The sequence below is a fragment of the Cynocephalus volans genome, chromosome 15, assembly GCF_027409185.1.
Source record: "Cynocephalus volans isolate mCynVol1 chromosome 15, mCynVol1.pri, whole genome shotgun sequence".
In the NCBI taxonomy this organism is placed as follows: domain Eukaryota; kingdom Metazoa; phylum Chordata; class Mammalia; order Dermoptera; family Cynocephalidae; genus Cynocephalus; species Cynocephalus volans.
In genome coordinates, this window is record NC_084474.1 from 27567646 (window position 1) to 27595599 (window position 27954).

The 27954-nt window shown below is 36.2% G+C and overlaps 1 protein-coding gene across 1 annotated transcript in view; it reads right to left on the reverse strand.

Moving 5' to 3' along the window:
• Positions 1-656: 656 nt before the first annotated feature.
• Positions 657-27954, reverse strand: part of LACTB2 (lactamase beta 2) — a 30423-nt gene continuing 3125 nt past the window's right edge. Inside the window, exons 2-7 of the mRNA XM_063079709.1 lie at positions 22374-22537; positions 16881-17007; positions 7264-7442; positions 5160-5308; positions 1717-1798; positions 657-1061 (exon numbers count right to left, since the gene is read on the reverse strand). Of these exons, the coding sequence (XP_062935779.1) occupies positions 1018-1061; positions 1717-1798; positions 5160-5308; positions 7264-7442; positions 16881-17007; positions 22374-22537 (745 nt within the window). The 3' untranslated portion in view covers positions 657-1017. The remainder of the gene's footprint in view (positions 1062-1716; positions 1799-5159; positions 5309-7263; positions 7443-16880; positions 17008-22373; positions 22538-27954) is intronic.

The window sequence follows — 27954 nt, forward strand, 5'->3', positions numbered from 1 at the left end:
ATTTCTGTTAAAGTTCTCCGTTGCTAGACTCTTTCAATAACCAATAAATTTAATAGCCTTCCATTATCATCTCTCTTCCAATAGATCCACTTGCAGCCTGCAGTATCTGAAGTGTGCCAAGGTAAGTCTTACATTTGAGGAAGAGTAAAGAAAGCACACTCTTAGGATTCTGGGCTTATTTTAGTATTGTAGTTTGGCAACCTTAAGGATTTTAAATAAGCATTGGTGGGCTACCCTGTGAACCTAACTACTATTTAAGAACATTACTCATATAAAAAATGCCTTGTCTTATAATCCTCTAATTTAAAACAGACTTTTGATATATAATTCATATATAAACTGATGACTATCCATATACTAAAATATAAACTTGAAAAAGTATGCTTTTTGTACTAATGGATTACAGAAATAGTTTTCATCATATACTTTTAACTGGGAATTAAAAATTTTTTAATTACCAAAAATTGATTTGCTGGAATCATTTGTAGGATACCATTATAAAAAAAATACACGATACAAAGCTATGGAACCAATATATAATCATGATATAATTGATAGAAATATGAAAACAAAGATGATGTCTACAGATGTAGAGAATATATAGGGTTGAGAAAAAAGGAATACATAGAAATCTGTGCTGTTAATTAAAACAGCTAGAGAAAATAGTATTAATGACTGTTGGTAATAGATAACTAATATCTCAGAATAATATCCAGTTGGAATTAGATAAATCTTACTATTTTTAAAGTAACCATTTAACTTAATTCATTGAAAATTGACAAACTGTTGGATTCTAAATTTTTGGTAAACTGTTATAAGACCAAGTTTAGATAAACAACCTCCATTACAGATGTATAATCTAATTTACATATATAATAATAAATATGACATTATTTTAAAGTATATCTAGGGTTATTTTCAATGTTCTCTACCTATATTCTCTATAAATAATCCACAGTTAAGAAAACATACCACTCTCCAAAGACAAAACAAAACAAAGCTTTCATTAGTCTGAAACTAAAGATTAGCTTTCCATTTCTCGTCAGGATCCATGTTGCTAACTGTGGAAAGAAAATTAGAGAGCAAAAACTTAACAGGTAAGTAAATGCACTGGATTTTAAGTTATCTTGTAGCTAGAAAAAGCACTCATTTTAAAAATAATTTTGTTGCTCAGTATAAAGTTTTTTTTTTTTTTTTTTGTACATGTAAAAACATTACTGAGGCTTCTACATGAAATTCAAGCTTCAAATTTCTTGATTTTTAAGGATTAAACTTCTATAAAGATTATTAATTTGACAAATTAATCTAACACTAGTAAATAATTACAGAATTACTGCTTTAATATCTTTGAGTTTACTAACTTTACTAAAGCTTAAAAACTTTGGCTGTTCCCAAATCTACCACATGTAAAATTCTTCGTAGTCTTGGGGTCTGGGAGAAGAGAGGCTATCTTCCTGCTACACACCTTTGATTGTCATTCCAGTGAGTGAGGATTGGAAAGCTAAGAGAGATTCAAATTCCTGTGGGAGATTTTGGTTCCAATTTGTGGTCAATTGGCTTTTGTATTACTGACCTTCCTAGTGTCTCTCCAACTGAAAGTGATATTCAAGGGAGAACTTTGATGGGTGTTACTTTTTCCTAAAAGGAAACTAGTGCATCCATAAAAATATTTTAAAGGCTGGTAATAAAAGAATTAAAATTTGGAAATAGACTTACATATTTTTCCTTCTTTTTCTAGCTTTTTCAAATGAAGCAGGAGATTACGTTTAGCCATTTTATATAAATGCTCAGGAGTATTCTAAAAGAAAAACGAGGGTGAAAGAAAAACATTTCTTTTTAAAAAAAGAACACAATCTTTTTGAAGTCTTTAAAGAAAAACAAAATGCAACAAAAGAAGAAAAGTTAAACACTTTTAAACAGTAACAACTTAAACAATTTCACTTTGTACATGTCTTGGATTAAGTTGCTATATTCTTTTACACAATTGTCCCTCAGTATCCGTGGGGTACTGGTTCCAGAACCCCCTGCAATTACCAAAATCTGCAGATGCTTAAGTCTCTGATATAAAAGGGTGTAGTATTACATATAATCTATGCACATCCTCTGGTATACTTTAAATTGTCTCTAGATCACTTATAATACCCAATACAATGTAAATGCTATGTAAATGCAATGTAAATGCTATGCTATTGTTTTGATTTGTGTTCCTTTTTGTTTTATTGTTATTTTTTATTATTTATTTACTTTTTTCTGAGTATTTCCATTCTGCTGTTGGTTGAATCCACAGATGTGGAACCCATATATATGGAGGGATGATTATATATTCCTATAGATAAAACGGACTATAAGTGCCATAAAAACAAGCAGTGTCTGTTTTGTTCACTACTAATACCCAGTGTGTTTACATAAGGGCACACAGTAGGAACTCACTAATATTTTATCGATGAATGATTAAATGTAAAAATTATTCTTAGATAGTTTTGATGATGCTACATACACTTGGTTCTCTGGTTTATTTATTAGGTTGGTTGCACGATAATACCTTTGCACATTTCTATAAAAGTATACATATTTCAACCTTATGACTCACAATTTTTTCTTTACTTTTCTAAAATAGTGATGAAATATTGATAAATGTTATTTGAATGAGCAACAAAGCAAATATTCCTTTCATTCTTTAAATAAGAATTGCACTTTCGTGGGCTGGCTGATATGGGGATCCAAATCCGTGATCTTACAGTTATAAAGCTGTGCTCTAACCAACTAAGCTACCCAGCCAGGCCACAATTATATTTCTGAAGCTTCTTACTTCTTCATTTTTCAGCTCATTGAAAATGTTTTGCCAATGTTATGAAATTATCTCAGTCAAAATTCAATGGACTCTTTTCATTCTCATTGAAACTGAAATCAACTAGTCTCTCTCTTTTGAAGATATCTTCTTTTTTCCTTGGTTATCCTACCTCATTAATCATTGTCTTCATCTTGGATATTCTTCCTCAGACTTCTCTTAAACATTGATGTTCACAGTAAGTTGTATCACTGGCTCTCTTCTCTTTTTCACTCAGCTAACTCACTACAGCAATATCTTGCATTAATAATTCCCAAATCTAAACTCCCAACCTCAAACTCTCCTGTTAAGCTCCAGTACCATACACTATATCTAACAGTGTGATTTCCTAGATTTCATTATGTGACTTCCCTGCCTAAGAACTTTGAGTGATCATTCCTAGATTATTAGCTAAAAGCCCAGATTTTTAAGCTAGCTATCAAAGCTTCCCATGATCTGACCATGTCTCCCTTCCTGTCCATCTACATATGCAATCTGCGCTCTAGTCATATGTGGTTTCTTTGTGGCTTTTCAAATATACAATGCTCTTTTATTACTCCTGGTGTTTGAACGCATCTTTCCTCCCTCTAGACTAACTTGCTTTCTCCTCTGCTCTGGTCTGGAAAATGTTTACTCCTTCAAGATTCAATTCAGTGAATACATTTTTGCAGGCCTTCTAGACAGGCCTCATTACCCTGCATCTTCACTAGATAGAATTGTTTCTCTTTCTTTTGTGCCCTGACATACCGTGTATAGGAATTGGAGAAAGCTCTGTGTAGAAGAAACAAAAGATTTGAGTATTTGACATCTGCTAGTTGTGTGCCCTTGGGAAAGTTACTTAAACTTCTCGAATCTCAGTTTTTCTACCTATTAAATTGGAATAATAGTATCTTTACATGGTAAAAATTCAAGATACTATATATAAAGCATTTAGTATAGTGTCTAGCATGTACTAATGTGCTCAATAAATGGAAACCACTATGATAGAGCCAGTGTTACAAGTATATGTTGAACATATCTGTCTTCACTAAATCATGAAACTCTTGAGGGCAGGGATCTATAGTCACATGTGTATCTCTGTACCTAGTTCAGTGTGTGGCACATAAAAGGCATTCAATAAATGTTTGCTGAATGAATAAATCACTCTAATACCTATATGCAACAGATGCTTCATGTATATGTACACTGAATACACACTGAATACACCTCTGAATGAAGAATCAGCATTTTTTAAGGCATGAGCAGTTACCTGATGACTCATCTGTGAGGGTTATCAGAGAGTTCTGCTATCTGTACTTAAGTTAGAAAAAAAAAAAAAAACCCCATTGTAACAAGATACAGTCTAGAGTGGATATACTCTAGTATTATGAGGAAATGAACTGTTTCACACAATTTAAATATTTATATTACTCTTTTGTCAATGACATTTTTTATCTTTATTTATTTATTTGCTGCCTCCCCCACTTTCTTTAGACATTTTAACCATTCATCCTTCTCTCTTAAAACAAAGCACAATGAGAATGAATTAACCATTTCCTGATAACTTAGGACTATGGGACAAGAAGGTCCTTTACTAATTGCAACTGGCCCAGGTTGCCTTTCTACACTCATCTTTAGTTACAATCTCATGTATTTTATGGCTGCACAAGTTATGGTAGTGGTAGTTTTTATATCTAGGTAATCTTATTCCAAAGCCTACATTCTTAACCTCTAAACTATACTAACTACACAGCAGACATCTAATAAACATTTGCTTAAAAACTGAATTTATATTGATTGCCACACAGTGCTGTGACACAGTGATGTGCTCAGAGGCCTCTGAGGTGTGGGCTTCTTTCTCTATATACCAAATTAGTTTACTCATGTTCTTTGATATGTATTTTCCCCCTTTTTCCCGACTGTTAGGCATTGCTACTACCTCTTACTGCTATTATCCCAATTTTTGTCTTTAGCAGATCGCCCTTTCTCACGTGCTGCAAGCTAGGACACCAGATAATCAAGATGGCTAGAATAATATATAAATCGTTACAAAACTTAATCATCAGGCTGTCAGTAGCAGTTTCTCCTACAGCGTAAAGTACATAAGGTTTAATGATGGCTCAGGAGGGCTACTTTTGCTTTCTAACACCAGTTTTTTTTGTTTGTTTAACTTCAGTGTTCTAGAATATTGAGACTGCTGGTCTCAAATCTACTAGACAAGTGGCATTACTTATAAAATTAACAGACTTGTTCTAATCCGGGATGTGGTAAATTTACCATATTTATATAGTCTTTTAAATAGATTATTTTAATAAATTTGTGGCTATGTGTAAGAAAGATAAGTGAAAATTACCTTGTAAATAATTTTTACAAGTTCCATTATTGTAAATGATTTTTCAAAGTTCTCATGAAATAATGTAAGAATCTGCTGTTCTCGCGTATTTCTGTGAGAAATGTATTCTAGAATTTTAGCTTCAGCATCATAGATTACCGGGCCATGTCCTGAATTAAAATAATTATAAATATTACTTCAACCAGATAAAAAATATTAAGTAAAACTGAAGTTCATTTACTTCATTTAAAAATAATTCACATGTAAAACAATAAAAAAAAAAAAAAATTCATATATCGAAAAAGTATACTAAATACACAAATATGAATTATTTAGGAAGCTATACAGGTATAAGAGATTTAAAAGTTACATACAATGCCAAAAAACATTAGAGAATTATATCAAATGAAATCCATATAAAATATTGTATACATTAAAAAATATAAAATAAATTTTAACAATAAAATATGGCAATAAAAACAGCAATCACAACAATAACAAATGGTAAATAATAGAGTGCTCACGATGTGGCAGACACTGCCCTACATGCTAATGTACATATACATTATTCCTACAAGACTCCCATGAGGTACTATTAGTATTCTTTTACTAATAGCAGAAACTGAGGCATAGGGAGGGGACGGTAAATAACCTGCCCACAGTTACACAGCTAAGGAGGGGGTGGAGCTGGAATTCTGACTTGGGTGCTCTTATACACTATCTGCTCTTAACTACTTTGCTAAGCTTACTTACAAAAGACTGAAAAGGAAGAATGTAAGTGACCAAGATTTATTAAAAATTGACAAGACCCACAGTAGAACTTTAAGAATCTTACACATAGGCTAGTCATTCAGAAATTTTGATAACCCATATTAAGTTATATTGAAATTTAATTGCTCTTTAGGACAGCACAAATGAATACATTACGTAAGCCTGCAAGAGAGATATTTCAAATATTTAAGAACAACATGTCCAGAAGCAGGCTAACCTACTATCACATAAAGAACATGAGCTTTGCTCAGATACAGACTATCATTTATTAGCTGTGTGGCTGTAAGGAAGTTTCTGAATCTCTCTGAGCCTGTTTCTTCAGCTGTGCAGTGAGGATACCACTACTTACTTCACAGGGTTTTTGTGCAGATGACAGCTGTAAAGGCTCCTGCACAGTACCTGAAGGCTAGCAGACTTTACTATATGATACCTATGCCTACAGAGCACAATTTACATATAAACAACTGCTGTGTAATAAGCCAGTTCACTGGATTCATTAAAGCAAACTCTCTAACAGCCTTTACCAGGCAGTCTCTCATTAGCCTAGCTTGAATGTAAGTGACCAAAGATCTACTCTCTTCTCTTTAAAAATAGCTCTCAGCTTCTATTCCTTTTGTCATAACACTAATCTAAATGCACAGCTCCACTGTATGTTTCCTATTTCCTCAGAACAGAAATTCACAAGAGAACGTAAACATAGCGAAAACACGACATTGACAGATCTTTCCATGGCTGTTTGGTTACAAACAAGTCAGAAGGACTTAGAGAATTAAGTAGCCTCGTCCCTTTTTCCTTTTGGGCCTTCTTTGATCCTGTGTCTTTCCTAGCTTTTAAGATGGCAGGGAGTACAGCAGTGCAGTGATATCTGAGATACTAACGACAGGTTTCTTTTTCTGGAGAATGAAAAAAAGATACCATTTCACAGTTGATATGGAAGCTACTGATTATTCAATATTGTGAGTTAAGAAGCTAAACCTCAGAGGTCAAATGTTACCCAAGGTTACACAGCTAACATGTACTCCACAATAGAAATCAAGTTAACAAAAATGATGTTAGCTTGTTGGATGAAAACGTTTTCCTGTTCCAGTGTAAGTGTACTTCCGTTGCTTAACAATTCTGTAGATGCTGAAAAATAACCCCACATCTTTATAAACAGTTATTAATATAACTCTCAGCATTCTCTTTAGGTTTAACTGCATGGCTAGACAAGACTTAGGGGTGTAATTTAAAAAAGTAGTTTATATGCATCTCTTCAAGGCCAAAAAGACAAATAATATGCACACACAGACAAGCCAAAATGAACTTTACTCATTTTTGACCCACATGGTTTACTAGGTTTAAAAAAATTACCCACCTGGATATATAATATCAGCTTTGATTTTCAGTAACTCTTTTAGGGACTTCATATATTCATATAGGTCTTCAAATATAGTTGTTCCTTCCCCTAGAATGCAATCTCCAGAAAAGACAGCATTTTCCTCTTCTAAGAGTAGAGCCATATGATCATCAGTGTGGCCAGGTGTATATATAACTCTGGTTGAAATAAGAAATAAGTAATAATAATAATTACAAACTCTTAGGCTTTGAAAGAATTCTGAGGAGTAAATTATTCTCTATCCTTATCTGTAGACAAGACACAAGTAAATGATGCCAGTGAATTAAAAAGCCTCTTTTTTTCTTTTGCTCACTGAAAATTATCATTAGAAAATTCTACCCTTTAACTAAATCAAATTTCTCACTCTGAAGTGTAAATGTAATACTTTTCCCATTTTCCCCCCCTTATTTTATAAGTAATAAACATTGATTACAAGAAATTTGGGAAAGAGAAAAGGAAGTACTTAAAGGAGAAAAAAACCAGCAATCATTTCCATTACTTAGAGGTAGTGCTTTTACTATTTAAAAATATGATTTTCTTCAAATTTCTATGCATATTTACATTTTGAAAACAAATTGTGATATTGTTTTAATATCTGATTTTTGAATTCTTCACTGTTGTATTCTCTTACCTTATTTTTCAAAGACAAGTATTTAAGCACTAAGCACAGTAGTTGGCACAAAGTTACATGCTTAATAAATGGTATTCTATTTTTGTAGTAGTTATTTAAAAGTTTAAAAGAAACAATCTTTAATCTATTTTTTCTCTAATTAAAAATTTTAAGAACAAAGCAGTTTTTATTGATGTCACTCTGTATAAAAAATTTAGCATGATTTTTACATTTTATTTTTATTTTTTGGCAGCTGGCTGGTGTGGGGAACTGAAACCCTTGACCCTGATGTTACAAGCCTGCCCTCTAATCAACTGAGCAAACCAGCCAGCCCTAGCATGGTTTTATTTCCTTTTCCTACTCCTCCATTTTTCAGTTTTTGTTGATAAAATGATTATAAATACTTAGGCCGGCCCATGGCTCACTCGGGAGAGTGCAGTGCTGATAACACCAAGGCCACGGGTTCGGATCCTACATAGGGATGGCCGGTTCGCTCACTGGCTGAGCGTGGTGCTCATAACACCAAGCCAAGGGTTGAGATCCCCTTATCAGTCATCTTCATTAAAAAAAAAAAAAAAAGATTATAAATACTTAAATAGATACTTTTAATAAATATTTTTGAAACATGCCATTTCATTTCAAGAATCTTTTATTTTTTAAATTTTTTTAAGATGACCAGTAGGGGGATCTTAACCCTTGACTTGGTGTTGTCTGCACCACGCTCACCCAGTGAGCTAATGGCCATCCCTATATAGGGATCCGAACCCGTGGCCTTGGTGTTATCAGCACCACACTCTCCCAAGTGAGCCATGGGCGGGCCCCTATTTCAAGAATTCTTGTTTAGATTTACATGAGGGCTGGCTGGTTAGCTCACTTGGTTAGAGTGTGGTACTGATAGAACAAAGGTCAAAGGTACAGATCCCTATAAATGCCAGCCACCAAAGAGCAAATAAAAAACAAAAAAACCACATTGTTTTATAACTATACCAACAATAAACCAGTTAAAAAAGGAGCTAAGTCTAATTTGTTCTGCAAAGCACCCCTTGATTTCTCAGCCTCTGCATTATTCTTGTACTGTGGATTATAGTTCAATTATGCAGGTTTCACATAGTTTTCTTACTTGCTTACCATTCTACCTCACAAGGTTATGAGTTCCTGAAGGGAAGGACTCTTGTCTTATTCTCATCCTTATATTCCCAGTGCTTGGTACTTAGTAGTAGCTAATTTTAATTCTATCTTTTAATTCTATTTTTCCACAAACTTTTTGTGCTTTCTATATGCCAGGCATGTGTTCAGAGACTTATAGGTATTAACACACTTAATCCTTGTACTACTTTGGGGTGGGTACTATTAAACTCTCCATTTTACATTTTAGATAAATGAATCACATGAGGTAGCAATAAATGTCTGACAGAATATGGTTTAAACTGTTTTATTTAGTGTAAGAGGTTAATTATCTTTCACTTTGTTCTAGACAATATTGAGCTTTTATATGCTTGGAATATTTTTAATAAATTTACTCAATACTGGAGTATTTTGGGGGGATAGGGCAAATGTAATTGCACATTTGTATTTGATATTCAGAAATTGAACATAGGTTTTTGGTTAAAGGTAGTGGATTGCACAACTGTATCTGCTTGCTTTTTCTCCTAAAACACCAATAAATTTACCACCGACAGACTTTTTAAAAATGGCAATAAACTCATAAGGATGAAGAAATAGGAGACCACATTATCCAAATTTTAGAAGCTAAAAAGAAAAATGAGTGATAAGTGACTTATCAGACATGAAAAAACTGAAGCCTCAATGTGTAGTGAGGAAAGCTGAGAACTAGCCAGATTTATACTGCAGAATCCCCCAAAGTCTAAGGATTTGGGGCATCAGAAATCTGAAAGTAGAGGGTGAAGTGGGGAAGGGTGGCTAAAGTAAAAAGGATTGGTTGAAAGTCTGTTCAAAAAACTTTCAGATCCTCAGGTTCCCTTCCCACTTTGAGCAGTGTGACAAGTGCCCCTATCCCACTAAGGGAAAAGGCTGGAGATGCAATGTTTGAAGAGGGTAAACCAAAGTTACAGATGGAGGTAGTGCCAAAATATTAAACAAAGAAAGATTGATTATATGAGTATGTGTACATGTCCGAGCCTTCTTGCCACACTCAGCTTCCATAATGCTGGCCTTTAGCCTATATGAAAATTAGAAGAGTCTTTTCTAAGTTACCTAAATAGCTCAGGAGGAAAACTCTAAGATACCAATGTTGAAAGGTTCCCAACTAAAGTTCACCCAGTTTACCCTATATTGAGGCTCAAAACCTACAAGACCTCCCTGCTGCCACCCCAGATCTCCCAAATAACTCTGTAGTCTTCATCAGAAGACAATTAGTAAACATCAGAAGATAATGAGGATTACTAGACATCTGAGGAAAGCCTCTTGCATTGAAGATGGTGAATAAAAACAAAGGATTTGGAGGCAACAAATTACGAGGACAAAATTACCAGAACAAAAAATCCAAACCAACAGATTATATGTTCAGTGAGATCAGAGAAGAAACTGCAACTGTGAAACATGAACAGGTTAGTACACAAGGATCATTTAGGGAACAAAAAGAGCTCTTAAAAATGAAAAATGTGAGAACAGAAATGAAAAACACAATAGGATTAGGAGATAAAGTTGATAAAAATCTCCCAGGAAGTATAGCAAAAAGGCAAAAAGTTGGAAAATAAGAGAGAAGAAAAAATAAGAGGATTAGTACAGGAGTTCTAACAAACTAATAAAAGTTTTAGTAAACAAAACAGAACAAAACAGATGAGAGAAGATAATCAATAAGCAACTCCAATTTCGATGGAAAGGACACACGTTTCCAGGCTGAAAAGGCCTATCAAAGGTTGACAAAAATGCCCTCCTTTGACTAAAACTCAGGCTCCACTGAGTCCTTTCTGATGATGGGCTCAGAACATGTTATCCCCAAAAATGACACCCTTGCATACTGAGTATTTTAAGCTGAAGGAATCTGAGAAAATCACAAAAGCAGGAAGGTCTCTCTCCTGTCCTTTTCCCCTGAATCAGGTCACAAAACCTAGAAAGAATTCTTTGACCTTCCTCTGAAGCAGGTCATAAGACCCTCATGTGAGAGGTGTCCTCCCTGTACCTGAATGAAAGAAACATCCATATCTCTGAGACAGAGTAACAGAGAAGAATCTGAACAAATGGGCCTTGCTAAATTCCCCTGTTTATTATCATTAGACCACAGCCTTTTGTCCAATTATACTTCTCCATGACTATCCACTTCTTCATCAAACTTAGCATAAAAATACACAGGTTTCCCTGTTTCTTTAGGTATTCACTTCTGAGGGCTTCTGTGCCACGTAAAACTTATTAAATAAACTTGTATGCTTTTCTTCTTATTAATTTCTCTTCGTCAGTTTTATTTTTAGACCTAGCCAGGGACCCTAAGAGGGCTGAGGAAAACTTTCCTCCCCTACACTGACTAGTCTGAGTTTGAGCTTCCCTCTCTACTCTTCTAGAATCCAGTTTGAGCAAGAATCTTGCTAAGTCAGTTTAGGAAAATCCCCCACCCATCCTATCTGACCCCCACTTAATATCTTATTACCCTGGCCTGCCTTCAGCAATAATCCTATCAAATCGGTTTAGCTAGAAACCCCCTTACCCATGATGTTTCCTCGTAGTAATTTTCCATCTACTGAGCCCCACCCTGCCTGCTCCTTGATTATAAATCCTCACTTGTCCTTGTTGAGATGTTGTTGAGTCCAACTTCTCTCCCCCAATGCAGTGGTCCCCATATCTTTCACCATGGACTTCTTGAATAAAGTCTGCCTTACTGTCTTTAAAAATTGTCGTGAATAATTTTCTGTTTAACAGAACCCAACACCATAAACTCCCACAAAAGCACATTATTGTGAAATTTCAGAACACAATGGACAAGAACAGGAAAAAAAAAAAAAAAAAAAAAAAAACCAGTAAAAAAAGTTGACAAAAAAAGTTCAGGAATTAGCAGGGCTTCAGATTTCTCAATTGCAATATTGAAAAGAGAAGGAAATGAAATCTTGAATATAAAACTGAGAAGGAAAAAAGACTTCCAACTTAGAATCTATACCCAGCAAACCTTAAATCAAGTTAGATTAAAAAAATGATACTTTTAGACATGTAAGGTCTCAAAAATTAACCTTTTCTCGGAAGCTATTGAAGATGCATTCCCCCAAAAGAGGGGGTACCAAGAAAGTTATGGGGTACAGGAAATAGGAGATCCAGCAATGGAGAGAGGCAAAGGGAAGCCCTGGGTGAGAGTGAAGGGAATTCTGGGATGACAGCAGTACCAGGACTGGGGGGAAAACAAATCCAAAATGGAGCAAGTTAGAAATTAGAAGGCTCTGAGGGAAGGTTCTTTCAGAAGATAAAATTGAGAGAATCCCTGATATGTTTAAACATCCTGACAGAAGATTTACACAATAACAGTGAATTAGTGATAAATACATAGAAAACCATTCAAATAATGAAATAAAACAATTATTAACTGCAGGAAAGCAGGAAAGGAAAAGTAAGCATAGTTTACTACATGGTTCAGCTGTAAACAGTGTCTATAGTCATAATAACATAAACACTGAGTGCTGACCTAACCAAAATTATGAACAGTGAAGCTCTATTAAAAAGATGTGTAACTGTCATTAGAAACTAAAGGCTCAATATTTTCACAGAATAATTCTACTTAACCTTTAAAAGTTAGATAATTTCACTACTACTTAAACTATCCCGGAGCATATTAAAAGAAGAAAACTTGGAGCCCCAAACTGACAAAGATTGCACAATAAGAAAAAGATTACCCAATTTCACTGATACTGTTATAAATATATTAGCTAAAATATTAACAACTAGAACCCCAAAGCATGTTGAAAAATAATATCCTGTAAGGGTGTTTGTTCCAATATTATAAGATCCCTGAAAATAGTAATAAAGCTATGGAGAAAACTAATAAGCTCATCTCTCTAGACAAAATTTAACTCTTAAATAACAGTATTTAAGAGAATTGGAATGACTATCAGGAGTTTCTCCTTTGCCAAAAAATAAAAACCAATCAAACCCTTAACATTATATACTGAAACTGTGAAGTTTTTAAAAAATCCACTGAAAACATAATAGATATAAGATGTAAGAACTTAAAATACTAATATAATAGGAACAATTATTTTGAAAGGCCAATGCCTGACATTAAGAACTATTATGCTTATAAGGTTTCCTAGTGGATGCTTTATATATTGCAAAAAATTACTATATTATAGTTGCTCCAATGGTGAGGTATTAAAAAGCTGTCAGAAATTCTCTTTTGCCTAATTAAATCTGCTATAACCTGTTAATAAAAGTATTCAATGTTATATAAAAATAATTCCAGGAGGTATATTTCCAGCTAACTATAAAAACATGTGTCTGTGTGTGGACAATCTTATGAACACATAGAATGCATTAACAAATAAAACCCCAGTCTTTTTTTTTTTTTGTCGTTTTTTCGTGACCGGCACTCAGCCAGTGAGTGCACTGGTCAGTCCTATATAGGATCCGAACCCGCGGCGGGAGTGTCGCCGCGCTCCCAGCGCAGCAGTGCGCCACGGGCTCGGCCCCCAGTCTTTTTTTTTAGTCTACAAAAACTTATTTGGAAAACCACTCTTTCAGAGTCTGCAAATTGTCTTATCTGTCAATGTGCTTGCAATGCCTCCTTTATTATCTGCACCCTCTGTCCCCCACCACACCAGAACTCAATAATAGTTTTCATTGATATTTCCTAGGCTGAAGACAGTATGACTTCTTAAATTAGTGGATCAGAAATTCCAATTCTCCAGTCACCTGGGTGGCTAATGCTCTAATTTGCATAAAACTGTGTTAAAATTCACTTCACATAGGCAGGAGGAGAAAAGGAAATGATATCAGAGGTGTTCTGCTAAAAATCAGAGGAACTGCAGCTGTGGCCTTTTTATTCATCAGGTAGAAAATTTATCTAGTTCTGCCACTTCTGTGAGAGCAGACTTTATACGGATGGTCATCTTAGAAAATTTGGGAGAGTCAACAAAAGCTGTCAGATTGATTCTTCTTCAAGAAATTAAACTCAGTTTACTAGAAAATTCCTGAAGGTTACATTGAGAATCAAATTCTTACTGAAAAACCTTTCTAGCTTTCTATTTTTTACTACAAGGTTCTTGGTGGGTATTATCTCTGCTCCTACGGTATTTTTTTCCCCCAAAGTTGGCAAGTAGGCAAGATCAACTGGACAATGAATACTTGAGGACTTAAGCAGATTTAACCTTCTATTTATGGAACTTTTGCTTAACAATATCACTTCATGTTAATATTTAAAACAATTGGGTTTTACTGACTTTATAAAAATGGAAATTGGAAATCATGGTCATCAGGAAATTAAATGTTTTATTCATGCTTTAGTATAATTAGAATTTATATTTTGAGAAAAGATTATTTACTAATAGTCATTTTTAAAAAGTGTGCCTGGTTTTTTTTGGGGGGGTTCTTTGTGTAAGTTTCCCCCCCATATCTTAACACAAACTCCTATATTTATCCTAATCAGTATGTAGTAAAACAAAAATTAAATAGAATTCAGATAATATTGAGATCCTTGTCATCAATTCACTTCATGAATCCAAGACAGTACTCAACTGAGAGGGAGGCAGTGACAGCCAGCCAGCATGAAGAGGGCTTCTGGCGCATGAATACTATTCTTTCTTCATCTGAGTGCTGCTTACATGGCTTGTTCAGTTTGTAAAAAATTCAACCTGTTGTACTCTTGTGATATGTACATTTTTCTGTTTATATATTATACTTTAATAAAAAGATTTAAAAAATGTGGTTCTGTTCAACTGGGTGGTAGTTAACTTTTAAGGGCTGAATACTCTTAATCTTCAAAATTAGGTATAGATCTAATATCCATGATTCTATAATAACTGAACAACCAGTACTGTAATTTCCAAATCTTTGAGAAAGAATACTCAATGAACCACTTACTGTCTCTACCCTTTTCATGAACTTGGCCTGGGGCTGGTGTGCTATGGAGAAAATTCAGTATTGTCAAGAATATTTTTTGAAGTAGTAGTAATGTCATGTTTGTTTTTCTTTGGTGTCATAAGCAAATTATAGATGCTATCATATTTTCAACAAGAGCATTTTAAGAAAATTGCCCAGAAACTAGTGGTGTATAAATTACATTTTGTAAAACACTGGCTTGGTGGAAAAAGGAAGTAATGGTTTGAAAGAGGACACAGACATCATTAATTCATTTTCTCTTTCTCATTCATCTGTTCATCTTCTTGCTTCCTCACAGATATTTACTACATGTAGGATAAATATTTGGTGCCTTCTATGTGCCACGGACTGAGGATATAAAGATCAACCTGGTATTTGCCTGTGTGAGAGAATGGCTAGCTAATTGGCTAGGTAATTACCAAACCCATTTCTTCCTTTTCCTGGGCACGCAGTTAAACTTATTTTCCAGGCTCCCTGAAGTTAGGGAGGGCACATGACTGAATTTACAGCCAATGCAACAGAAGGCTTGGTCCATGAAAACTTCCCATGCAAGATCCCTTCCAAACTCTTTTCTACCAGCTGGATTGAGTGAGCAACCTTGAAAGCCAAGTGTTGAGGAGGGTGAAGTCACCGGATGGAAGAAGCCTGAATCACTACTTGCAGGGGGGCCACTTGCTAATCAGGAACCTTCTCTGGACTTTACGTGACTGAGAAACAAACTTATTTCATATTTGAGCCATTATACATTTCTGAGTTGGTTTGCTATGGCAACTGGCATGAACTAATACTGTGAACTTAAGGTGCTGATTATCTTTTAAGAAGTCACCTACCCATACACACAAAAACTACAATACAATTTAATAAGTGCTATAATAAAAGGTAGAAGAAAGCTGGAGGAGGGAGCAGTTCATTCTGCCCAAAAAGGGTTCTCACAGTAGGTAACATGTCAACCGGGCTTTGAAGAATAAATAGATAAGAATTTACCAGGGAGACAAGAGGGGGATGGGGGAACACCTAGTAAAGGGGAAGATACAAAGGCATGAGCGCACATAACATGCCCAAGAGTATGTGCATGTGGCTAATTGTGTTTGCGAGGTAAGAAGTGGGAGGTAAGACCAGAAAAGTGGTTTGGGGCCAGACTGTGGCAAGGTAAAGAGAATAAACACTACCGTGTATGCAGTGAGAGTCATTAATTTTAAGTGACATGGTGTATGAATGGTAGACCAGAGAAAAGAAGAGTAAGCAGGAAGCAGTGGTAGTAGACATGGAGGAGGAAGAGCACTGACAAATATTTGTGCAGTAAAAACTAGCCTGATTAGATGTGGTGGGCAGGGGGAGGGGAATGGTAAAGGTGAAGAGCAGTTGAAAGTAATCCTGAAGCTTCTATCTTAGAAGAACGAGTCAAGTCTTAAATATCCAGAAAAATATATGTTCTGAGATCAGAAAGCAAGTATGATTGTGGGTGAGAAAGGAGAACCATAATTAGCTCAGTTTTAAAATCACTGAATTTGAAATACCTTTTCGAATCCTTCAAATAGGTCATGGGGGAATATGGGACTGACCTTAAATGTATTTACTTTAGGTATGGGTCATCTTTTGGAAGTAAGAACATGGGGAAGCTCTGAACTGAATTGATAGGTAGATTCCTAAACCACCCTAGGAAAAGATCCTAATTTTAAAATTTAAATTATATTTATTTAAAAAAACGGTAATCCTATGATTTAAAAAAAAATTTTTTTAAAGGATCTACAGAATAAAAAGTCTTTCCTTTCCCATTTCTCAAGCAACCCATTTTCTCTCCCCACAGTAACCAATGTTACCAGATTTCTTTTGTATCCTTCCTGAGGTATTCTTAGCACATGCAAGCGAATATGCATAAATCTGCCTTCCCCTCTTGTTTATAACACATACACAGAGACCCCTCGCCTTCCCTGGCTAAGGGACATTTACTTACTTTAGGGTGGCTCCCTCAGTCTTAATCACATCTCCATCTTTCAGATAAACATATCGTTGCTCTCCATTTCCTATAATTTCTTCTCTGTGAGGATTCCGTGGGAGTTTCTTAACACAATATGTAGTGTCTAATCACAAAACATATAAAATATATTAAGTCACACTTTAAATGACAATTCAGTCTTTTAAGAGATCAACTTTTTTACAGCTGGCCGGTATAGGGATCTGAACCCTTGACCTTGGTGTTATCAACACCATGCTGTAACCAAGTGAGCTATCCAGAGAGCAAAGAGATCGACTTTCATATAGCTAACACTTGTAAATGCTGCATAAAAACTAACATCCAGAGACAACAGAAAGTGGGATGAATTACAGTGGCTTATCTCTAGGTTTTAACTATTTCATATAGCCCAACTAAAGAGCTCTTTATTCTCTCATGCTCTTCTAGTTCTACACAAAAGCCCTTCTGTTTTTCTAGTAACTCCTATTTTACACAAAAATTTGAAAGTAGTTCTTCAGTTACCTTTGACCTAAGAACATACAGAACTGGGAGCTTTTCTCTGTCTAGGTGCATAGCATAGTAAAGAAGTCATGGCAGTAGTTAGTAATAAAAGTATGTTAGCATAAGGTCCTTGCTGTGAGTGCTAAAAGGCAGCCCCAAACCCAGAGCTAATTATTAAAACTTTAAAATAAGTTCAACACATACTACCCCTCACTGACACAAAGAAAATCAATTAATTAACCAATCAACAGTTGAGTGCCAATTATCTAACCAATGTACTACTACTGCGTATAGTGAATACAAGCAGCATGACATCAAAGTACTTAAAAACTGTCATTGTCAGGGAAATAAAACTTACAAACAAAAAACAAAGAACTACAACTCATTACAATTTGATGACTACTAAAAGGACAATTCAGCTAATAAAAGCAACAGGAAAGGAGAAACAGGAAAAGATTCATAAATATGATAGAACCTGAGGTGTGATCTACAGGATGAGTAGGCTGGGTAAAGGTACGGAGAAAGGCTCGTAGGTAAGGGCAATGGCATTAGTAAAAAGCATGGAAATGAGAATAAGCATTGCATACGTGTGACAACATAATGCCACAACTTGTCTAATGCAAAATACTGGCTGGGAAGAGTGGAGATAAAGTTGGATAGGCAAGATGAGTTCAGATCATTGACGGCCTAAAATTGCCTTTCACAGACTAGGGAAATTCAAATTTTACTATATGGCCACTTCACACTCTTTAGTAAGATAATGAAATAGTATTAACAGGCTGATTGATATAGCAGCTGTGGGTGGGGAGATTAGAGGGAGGGAGGTCAGAAAGACCAGGAGGGGATAACTAATAACCCAGCCAGAAGGTAGTGAATATTAGAATTAAGGTGGTAGCACTGCATATATGGGAGGAGAAAAGACATTTCAAAGAAAAACTGACAAGGCATAGAGGATAAAGAAGACAGAAACATTGAAATAAAAATAGAACAAATAATAGCAAATAGCACCTCCCCCCCCAACCCAAACTCCATAATTTTGTGTTTTAAAGGCCAAAGCAAAAAAAAAAAAAAAAAAATCATATGCCTTTCTGGGAACTGACATTACATAACAGACTGAAATTAAATTTGTTTTTGTTTTTGTTTAATCTGTGTAATTTCATCTTTTAGTAAAGATGTGGAGATATTATGTTTCTAGTCATGAGACTTTGGGTAGGCAATCCTTCCAAAAAAAAAAAATCACAATTATCTCAAAATTACAAAACAAATGTCATAACTTTGCATCAGTTTTTAAAATTGTGCAAATATAAATAAAAGTACATATCCTATTCACAATAGCCACGCACAGGCAGAATGGAGAATGGTATGGTGAAAGCAATCATACAATAATTATTATTAGTTTTAATGATAGATATGTTGAGATATAATTCACATATTATAAAATTTGCCCTTTTAAAAAGTGTACGACTCAGGCTGGTCAGTTAGCTCAGGTGGTTAGAACACAGTGTTGAAAACACCAAGGTCCAAGGGTTTGGATCCCCACATTGGCCAGCTGCCAAAAAAACCAAACAGAAAACAAAAAAAGTAAATAACTCAGTAGTTTTTTTTAGTATCTTAGATAATATCACTATTACCTAATTTTCAAAGCCCTCAAAAGAAATTTCATAACCAATGGTAGTCACTCCCCATTTGTTCCTTCCCAGGCTCTGGAAACCACTTACCTATTTTCTGTCTCTATCATATAATTATTTTAACAGGAGCAAACCCTCAGTCACTTGTTAAAGTATTAATTATGGATTCTAACATCATTGGTAATGCTAATAATTTAAGCTGATACAAACATGTGATACTGTTTATGTATAATAATTTCTAAATACATTCTAATTGAACAGCATACAAACATTTGACTCTGAGAACTCAGATGTGAAATATGTGGCAAAGACACAACTTTAGATGCAAAATAATTTTTAATTATCAGATAACAAAATATACTTTATGAAATTTACTTGGAAAGAAACCAAAAAGAAAAAAAACACTCAAGCAGCCTGGGCCTACATAGTTCTCATGTCTAGTAAAATTCTGGCTCCCTGTAAGCTCCTAGGAGTTCCCAAATTATACTGACTGTGTTTCAAAATTTCATAAGCAGGTTGCTTTGAAGTTACTCTCTCCTCCCATAGAAATCTTATAAATGGCATTTATATTTTTAGTGGGTCCTGTAAAAGTACAGGTTATTAGCAAAGTAAAGTAGTCAAAAAATTTCTGCCACACAAATAATTAAACAAAATAGTAAAACAATATGGAACAAAGAAAACAATACTAAAACAAATGGAACAAAAATGCTAGTGATTAAGGATTTAGAGAATGAACATGGAACTTTTGGGGGGAGATTCCGGAAGGTACTGCTGTACAGTTTCAATGCTGAGCAACTCAAGGTCTGCATGCAGCTTGTCTAGCTTCAATAAAGTCTGGAAAGAAAGACAACAAGCCACTCCTCAAATAAAGTATTAAAATTTTAGTGACTATAAAAAGCAGTGTCAAATTTCTCCTTGATTTTCTTTAAATCAATTGAATAGGTAATCTGTTATATAAATATTTATTGTTTTGTAGGGAACCCAGAATTATTTAAATTTTTAATTTAAAGAAAGTGGGTTAAATGTCCATTTAAGCAGGTAAACAGGTAAACAAATCATGGTATATTCATACAATAGACTACTATTAGGCAATAAAAAGTAACAAAACTACTGATACATGAAACAGGTAAATCTCAAAAATATGATGATGTATGAAAGAAGCCAGACAGAATGATTTTGTATGTTTCCATTATGTGAAATTCTAGAACAGGCAAAACTAATATATAGTGAAAGAAAGGAGATCAGTGCTTGCTGGAGGTTGGGGGAGGGGGAGTCATTGCAAAGGGGCATGAGGGGACCTCTTTTTGGGGTGGTGGAAATGTTCTATATTTTGATTGGTGTGGTCCCATTGACATTTACACTTTTTTAGACTCGCCAAACTGTAAAATTAAAATGGACACATTTTATGTATAGAAATTAAAGCTCAATAAAGTTGATTTATGAAGGAAAAAAGTGGATAAACATTTTTTCAGACTGACTGTCATGGTAAAAGAGTCGACCAAGGTAACAAAGCTAATTAAGAACCCTCAGAATAATTTTTAAATTCACATTATTACACTATCTATTTATTTGTTTTTTGGTGACTGGCCGGTACAGGGATCTGAACCCTTGACCTTGGTGTTAGAACACTGTGCTCAAGCCAACTGAGCTAACCGGCCAGCCCAATTCACATAATTTAACGGGTAGATGGACAAGAAAGGAAAAGCAAGAAAGTCAGACTGAGAGTGGGGGTTCCTGTGGTACACAGTCCCCTTGGACTGGGAGAAAGGAGGTAAGAGAATAATAAAATTAGGTTAGACAGTTTTTTATAACTGGCAGCCTGGTGACATTGGGTACAATAGCTGAGACTGCCTTGGTGTCTTAACTGTAGTCTGAAGGCCTGAAAAAGCAGATCCTTACAAATACGGGTTGAATATTCCTAAGCTGAAGTTCTAAAACTTTCTGAGTAGACATCATGCATAAAGGAAACGCTCATTGGAGTATTTTGGATTTCACATTTTTGGATTAGGGATGCTGAACCAGTTAAGTTTAATACACACATTCCGAAATCTGAAAAAATCCAAAATCTGATACACTTCTGGTCCCAAGCAGTTTGGATAAGTGCTACTCAACTTTGAATGCTTATGCATGTCCTTGTGTGAATGAACATCCTTGACCTCCTTGCTGTTCCTTGAACATGCCACGCACACTCCCATTCCAGTATTTTTGCTCCTGTAGTGCCCTCTACCCGCGTGTGCCTTCCTCTCAGGAGGTCACTCCTTCTTCCTGTCCACCCTAGATGAAATGGTCACTGCCCTTCTCCACTTTACTCTCTCCCCTTTCTCTTCACATAGCTTTATTTTTCTTCCTAGCACCTATCACCTACTATTTATTTACCTTCCTTACTAGAATGAAATCTCCGTGAGAGCACAGTTTTGTTCACTGCTATATCCCTTGTGCTTGGAACAGTGCCTGACATACAGTAACCACTTGAATGAATGAATGAAATGAATGAATCTAGGTGTGTGATGATGGGATGAGAGAACAAGGAGAGAGACAGTAAAATGTCAGTACTTAACAGCTTTCAGGGAGAAAGAATTATCAATACAATATTTCATTTGAATTGCATTCTACCTTAGTAACTGCCTTTCAGATACGAAAGGCCCGAGACTATCTGTTTAGAATGCGGACAATAACAGTGCCTGCTTCACAGTATCTACATAAAGTGTTTAGTACAGTGCCTGGCACACAGTAAATGCTCAACAGTTGTTAGTCATTACTGAGTCTGAAGTAATAACTGTCACACAGACTAAATTAAAACTGCCCCATATCACTGGGAAATGGGGAAAAGTAAGAGAAGAGAAGAGAATTTGAGACAGAAAACAGGACTTTTCCTTTCCTCCTTTGTTAAAATTGGGGACAGTATTCAACAATCACATCCATTTCTAAAAGTACCATTTAAATATAAGGTACAATTGTCCCTTGGTATCCATGGGGAAATGGGCACCAAAATCCAAAGATGCTCAAGTCCCTGATGTAAGATGGTGTATTTGCCTATACCTACGCACATTCTCCAGCACACTTCAAATCATTTCTAGATTTCTTATAAAACCTAATACAATGTAAAAGCTATGTACATAGTTATACTGTACTGTTTACAGAATAATGACAAGAAAACGTCTGTACACATTCAGTACAGATGGAATTTTTATTTTCGGATATTTTTGGTCTGTGGTTGATTGCATCCACGGATACAGAACCCATGAATACCGAAGGCTGAATGTATTTTGTAAATGGTTTACAGATTACTTATCTCTGTAACTGAAATAAATTATTCTCTAAACATAGGTTCCCTCAATAAGCTTAAGGAATGTTTTCTGTTTACCATTATTGATGCTTTTACAAATATCTTCTATGCCTCCAGAATGATCACGGTGCCAATGAGTCACTAATATTTCCTGAATTGCTGTGTTAAATTCAGTCAGAGCCTGCTTTAAACAGCTGATATATTCTGGAATTGCTGGTTCTCCAGTGTCAATGAGGATTCTCCTGAAAATTAAATGGAAGATAATCACATAATTGGAACAGAGTTAATATTAGCATATTTTTCACACAGATAAAATTTATATTAAATTTAAGAAGCTGCATAAATTATTTTGCTTTCAACATGCTTGAAAACCAGCTATATGTTGCTTCAGCTGAACTATAAGTAATCTCACCATAAGAAAGGTCTTTGAAAAAAATTATAGCTAAATGTATGTCTGAACGTGGAATAATAGCAGTAATCTTGAACATTTACACAGCAATTAAAGCAAACATGGCACTGTTCCGAAGACCTGACATATTTTGACAATCAGATTCCTCATGTCTGTTTAAGGTAGGTATTTCATTATTAAGAAATAACTTGCCTAAGGTTATTCTGCAAATATGTGGCAGAACCAGCATTCGAACCCAGGTATTCTGTTGCCAGAACATGTGCTCTTTTCTACTCTGCCTTCTAGAACTTTTATGAAGTCCTCAAATGTCTCATAGACATGAAAGAATTTGGTTCAATGGTGTTCCTAAAGAAACTTAGTCTTCTGCACTAGATCCATAACTTATCACTTAAGGTTTACACTGGCGCCTATATTAGTCCATTTTCTGTTGCTTATAACAGAATAACTGAGAATGGGTTACTTATAAGAAAATGAAACTTATTTCTTACAGTTTCAGAAGCTGGGAAGTCCACGGCCCAGGGGGCACATCTGGTGAGGGCCTTCTTGTGGTTGGGAACACTCTACAGGTCCCATGGTGATGTAGGCAATCACATGGCAAGGATGGCAAGAATTCTTTAACATGCTCACTTGCTCTCCTTATAAAGCCACGAGTGCCATTACTGTGACAACTCACTAAACTACTAACTCATTACTCCCCAAATGGATTAATCTATTCATGAGAGCACGGTCATCATGATCCAATCACTTCCTAAAGTCCCCACCGTTCAACAGTGCATTTCCCATCTTCTTAACACTGTTAGAGTGGGGATCAAGCTTCAATGAGTTTTAGGGAGACATTCAATCCACCCTAGCACCCTTCCACATAAAAATGAAAGCTGTAGTGAAGCATGAGCTGTTTTCTTTCTTTACTTAGACAACCTTATTAGTTATGCTTTTTTGCTTGTAGGGGGTTTCTCTATGAAGTTTGCCTGAACTAATAAAGAAGTTAGGGTGACATTTCCTCAAAAACCAATCACAAACTTCTTAATTCATGCTGTTTCACAGTAACGACTATTTTCAGCTGGCTGAGAGATTATTCTTCATGAAAAGTCTGAGTCATTCATTCATTCATCAGTAACTGTTTATGGATTAACTACTACATACCATGACTTTCTTTCCTGCAGTAATCAAGATAAAAAAACCAACAACCCTGCTTACATTCTACTGGAAGGTAGGAAGAAGCTGTGTATGACTGAAAACAAACAAGCAATAAAAGTGACAGATAACAGAAAGCATTTTGCAGAGCACTCAAATAGGGTACATATCGCTGGAAGTAACTGGATGGCTCTCTTATACTGGATGATAGTTTGTTTCCCTACCCCTATTTCCTGAGAGCTGCAGCCGATAAAAACAAACTGGCCTTTCTCAGGGGAGGAGATGTCCCACTGGCCTCAAATGACATCCGAAGTTCCACAAAGCAGTGGAACTACTCCAAAAGTACAGCTCTGAATGCCTATTCTGGAAACAGGAGACCAGATGGTTAAGTGGCCCAAGGGGACATTATAAGATTCTGTTGGCAGTGGAAATGTGAGAAAGAAGGTTTAGAAGGCACAGTCAACAGTATTTTTAAAACAACTGGATGTGGAAGGGAAGGGATTCTTTGGTTTCCAGGTGGGATGACTGGCGTGCCATTCACCAAGATTGTAAACACTGAAGGGAGAATATTTGAAATGAGTTTGATTTAGGTCACAGTGAAGATTTTTTTGGTAGCTGACCAGTAAGGGGATCTGAACCCTTGACCTTGGTGTTATCAGCACCATACTAAGTGAGCTAATCTGCCAGCCCTCTAAATTTTTATGGCATCTTCCCTTGCTTTCTCTCCATAGTAATTATTATGATGTAACATATGTATTTACAGGTTTATTTACCTACTGCCTAGCTCTACACCCTCTACTACCCTATAAATTTGAGCCCCATTAGGGCAGGAACTTTGTCTATTCTGGTTCAGGGAAGTCATGAATTTACTTCCACATCTGCAATACACTGTGCCATGCTTGGCACTGTGTCCATTTAGTTACACTAAACTAAAAACAACACAATACTTTAATACCATGATATTTCCAATTATACTGTCTAGTTTCACCATCCCAGATTTTGGCTGCTCCTGTGCATTTCGGATTATTTGATTTTTATTTACCACAAATTCCTGCTGCCCTTTACTTAGTGTCACTTGGACCATTTTTGGGGTCTTCTGGTCCTTCAGAAGAATTTTTCCATGCTTCAGATCAAGACGACTCAAATTTTCCCAAACCACCAACGTCCCTTTCTATTATTATTTTTTAATCCTGCCTTCTCCTACTTCCTAAGAAGCTCCATTTTGAAATATCTTGTAATCTAAAACTGATTTTATTTTATTTTATTTATTTATTTTTGTCCTTTTTTGTGACCGCGCTCAGCCAGTGAGCGAACTGGCCATCCCTATATAGGATCCGAACCCGCGGCGGGAGTGCCGCTGCGCTCCCAGCGCCGCACTCTCCCGAGTGAGCCATGGGGTTGGCCGTAAAACTGACTTTAAATATTCATATTTTAAAGACTAGATCATATATGCTGATCAAAAGACATGACAAAATTAATGGGGTTAATACACATATTTGATAAAATCTAATAGCAAAGAAAACAGATGTTCTAGAATGCCTGTTTGCAGCTGAAGTGTGAGTGACCATAGGCCTCTGGCACTGGAGAACATGGTTCCCCAGCCTCCTTTTTTTAGGTCTTCTAACGGTCCTGTCTTGGGCTAACAAAATTGAGATTGGCAAAGGAAGGACTCTCAAAGTGAAGAAAACTGGACTTTCACAATTCCTGGAACAAACACAATCTATTCAGAATGGAGAAGGGTTGCCTAGATGCTATAAAACCTAGAAATGAGTTTGTGCCAAGCATCCGGGGGGAAAAAAAGTCACACTGATAACATCCTACATTGACACAGCAATTTAAACCATTTGGAACTTTCATATTTATTGTCTCTCTTGATGCTCAGATCAACTCTAGGGAGGTATTATTATTTCATTATTTGTTATTTCATTTTGCAGAAAGGGAAATTAGTCTTCAGAAAGGCTAAGTGACTTTCTAGTGGCCATTTATCAAGAGTTAAACATTTAACATTTAGCAAGAGTCAGTGCTGGGAAGCACTAATGTTCAGAAAAAAGGTCCAGTGACTTCTCAATTCAAGATACTCACTGCCTCTCTGGTGGAGGGGACTGCTTAGGCAAGCACTGAAATCTTTCTTCACATGGCATAAATAAAACTTCAGCTATAAATTAGAAAAATGTTCTCAGTTCCCCCCTTAGCAAATATTTATCCCATCCATAATGTCTGTGAATAGTTACTGCAGATGATTAGATAGTATCTCTATGTGGGCTGGGCAGCTTTATCTTCATGGCTGCAGACGCTATCCCTATCTCAGGAGGTCATTTTGCAAATGCAAGTTATGCTAATAAAGGGCTCAAGAGAAGAGTGTAAATGAATCTTTACCTGTCTATGACCGATTTATTCACTAGAGCACAGTGCCAGGCATAACAACAATCTGCTACATGAATTTGGAAAAAAAATCCTTCAAATGGTGAAAAGTTAGTGGAATCAACTTCTTTATAGATATTTTATATTGATATTAAGATAGCTATTAACTGGTCTCTGTCAATTTGCCGTCACTCTTACAAAATCATTAGATAGTTTCTGAGCACCTGCTATGAATCCAGTGTTGTCTTGATGTTATGAGAAGAGCAGAAATGATAAAAATAACAGCTAACATTATATGCTTTCCACATGCTAGAATTTATTAAGTGCTTTCGATATATGTCTTTTCATTTAAATTTCATGTGAATCCCCATAACATCCCTACAAGGTAGGTACTATACAACCCCCAACGTACAGGTAAGAAATCTGAAGCTGAGAGAGAAATGTCTTGTCCAAAGTCATCTGGCTAATCTAGGTAACCAGAGTCAAGAGTTTTAACTTTATTCCACTAGATTGCCTTTTCCCATCATAAGATACACTATCTGCCCTCAAAGCATGCACAGTTTTGATAGGAAAGGTTAAAATTGCAGCTATTACAGATTCTTGAGCAGAGGAAGAATGTGGAAATACTATGGAAAATTTGGCTGTTTGTTGATTCAAATGCTTACTGAGTACCTGTGTGCTATGCGCCATAACAGGTCTAGAATGAAGAAGGAAGACCAGCTAAAACTGCAGCTACACAACAGTCCTATAATAAGAGTGGGAATTAAGAGAAAACATAGAGAATGCTCATTCATTCTGCAAATATTTACTGTACTATCCACGCTGTGTACAAAGCTCTGTGCTAGGTCCTGGGAATATAGAAAGCACACACAAAAACCCTGAGGCAGAAATGACACAACTCATCTGCACTGAATTACGTTCTAGTGGGGCATGGAGGGGAGGAAAAACATTAGCTTGTCACACACACAAAAACCACTTATGGTTGAGAAAAGGGCCATTAATAGCAGGTAGTGCTAAGACAGTATATTACATTAACCTAACATACTCTGAGGGATCAGTGAAGACTTCCATGAGGAAATATTTCAACTGAGCTCTGAAAGACGAGTGAGGTTAGCTGGGTGTAGAAGGGAGGGATGGGTGAGGTTAGCTGTGTGTAGAAGAGAGGGATGGGTGAGGTTAGCTGAGTGTAGAAGGGAGGGATGGGTGAGGTTAGCTGGGTGTACAAGAGAGGGATGGGTGAGGTTAGCTGGGTGTAGAAGGGAGGGATGGGTGAGGTTAGCTGGGTGTAGAAGGGAGGGATGGGTGAGGTTAGCTGGGTGTAGAAGGGAGGGATGGGTGAGGTTAGCTGGGTGTAGAAGGGAGGGATGGGTGAGGTTAGCTGGGTGTAGAAGGGAGGGATGGGTGAGCTTAGCTGGGTGTAGAAGGGAGGGATGGGTGAGGTTAGCTGGGTGTAGAAGGGAGGGATGGGTGAGCTTAGCTGGGTGTAGAAGGGAGGGATGGGTGAGGTTAGCTGTGTGTAGAAGGGAGGGATGGGTGAGCTTAGCTGGGTGTAGAAGAGAGGGATGGGTGAGCTTAGCTGTGTGTAGAAGGGAGGGATGGGTGAGCTTAGCTGGGTGTAGAAGGGAGGGATGGGTGAGGTTAGCTGGGTGTAAAAGGGAGGGATGGGTGAGGTTAGCTGGGTGTAAAAGAGAGGGATGGGTGAGGTTAGCTGGGTGTAGAAGAGACGGATGGGTGAGGTTAGCTGGGTGTAGAAGG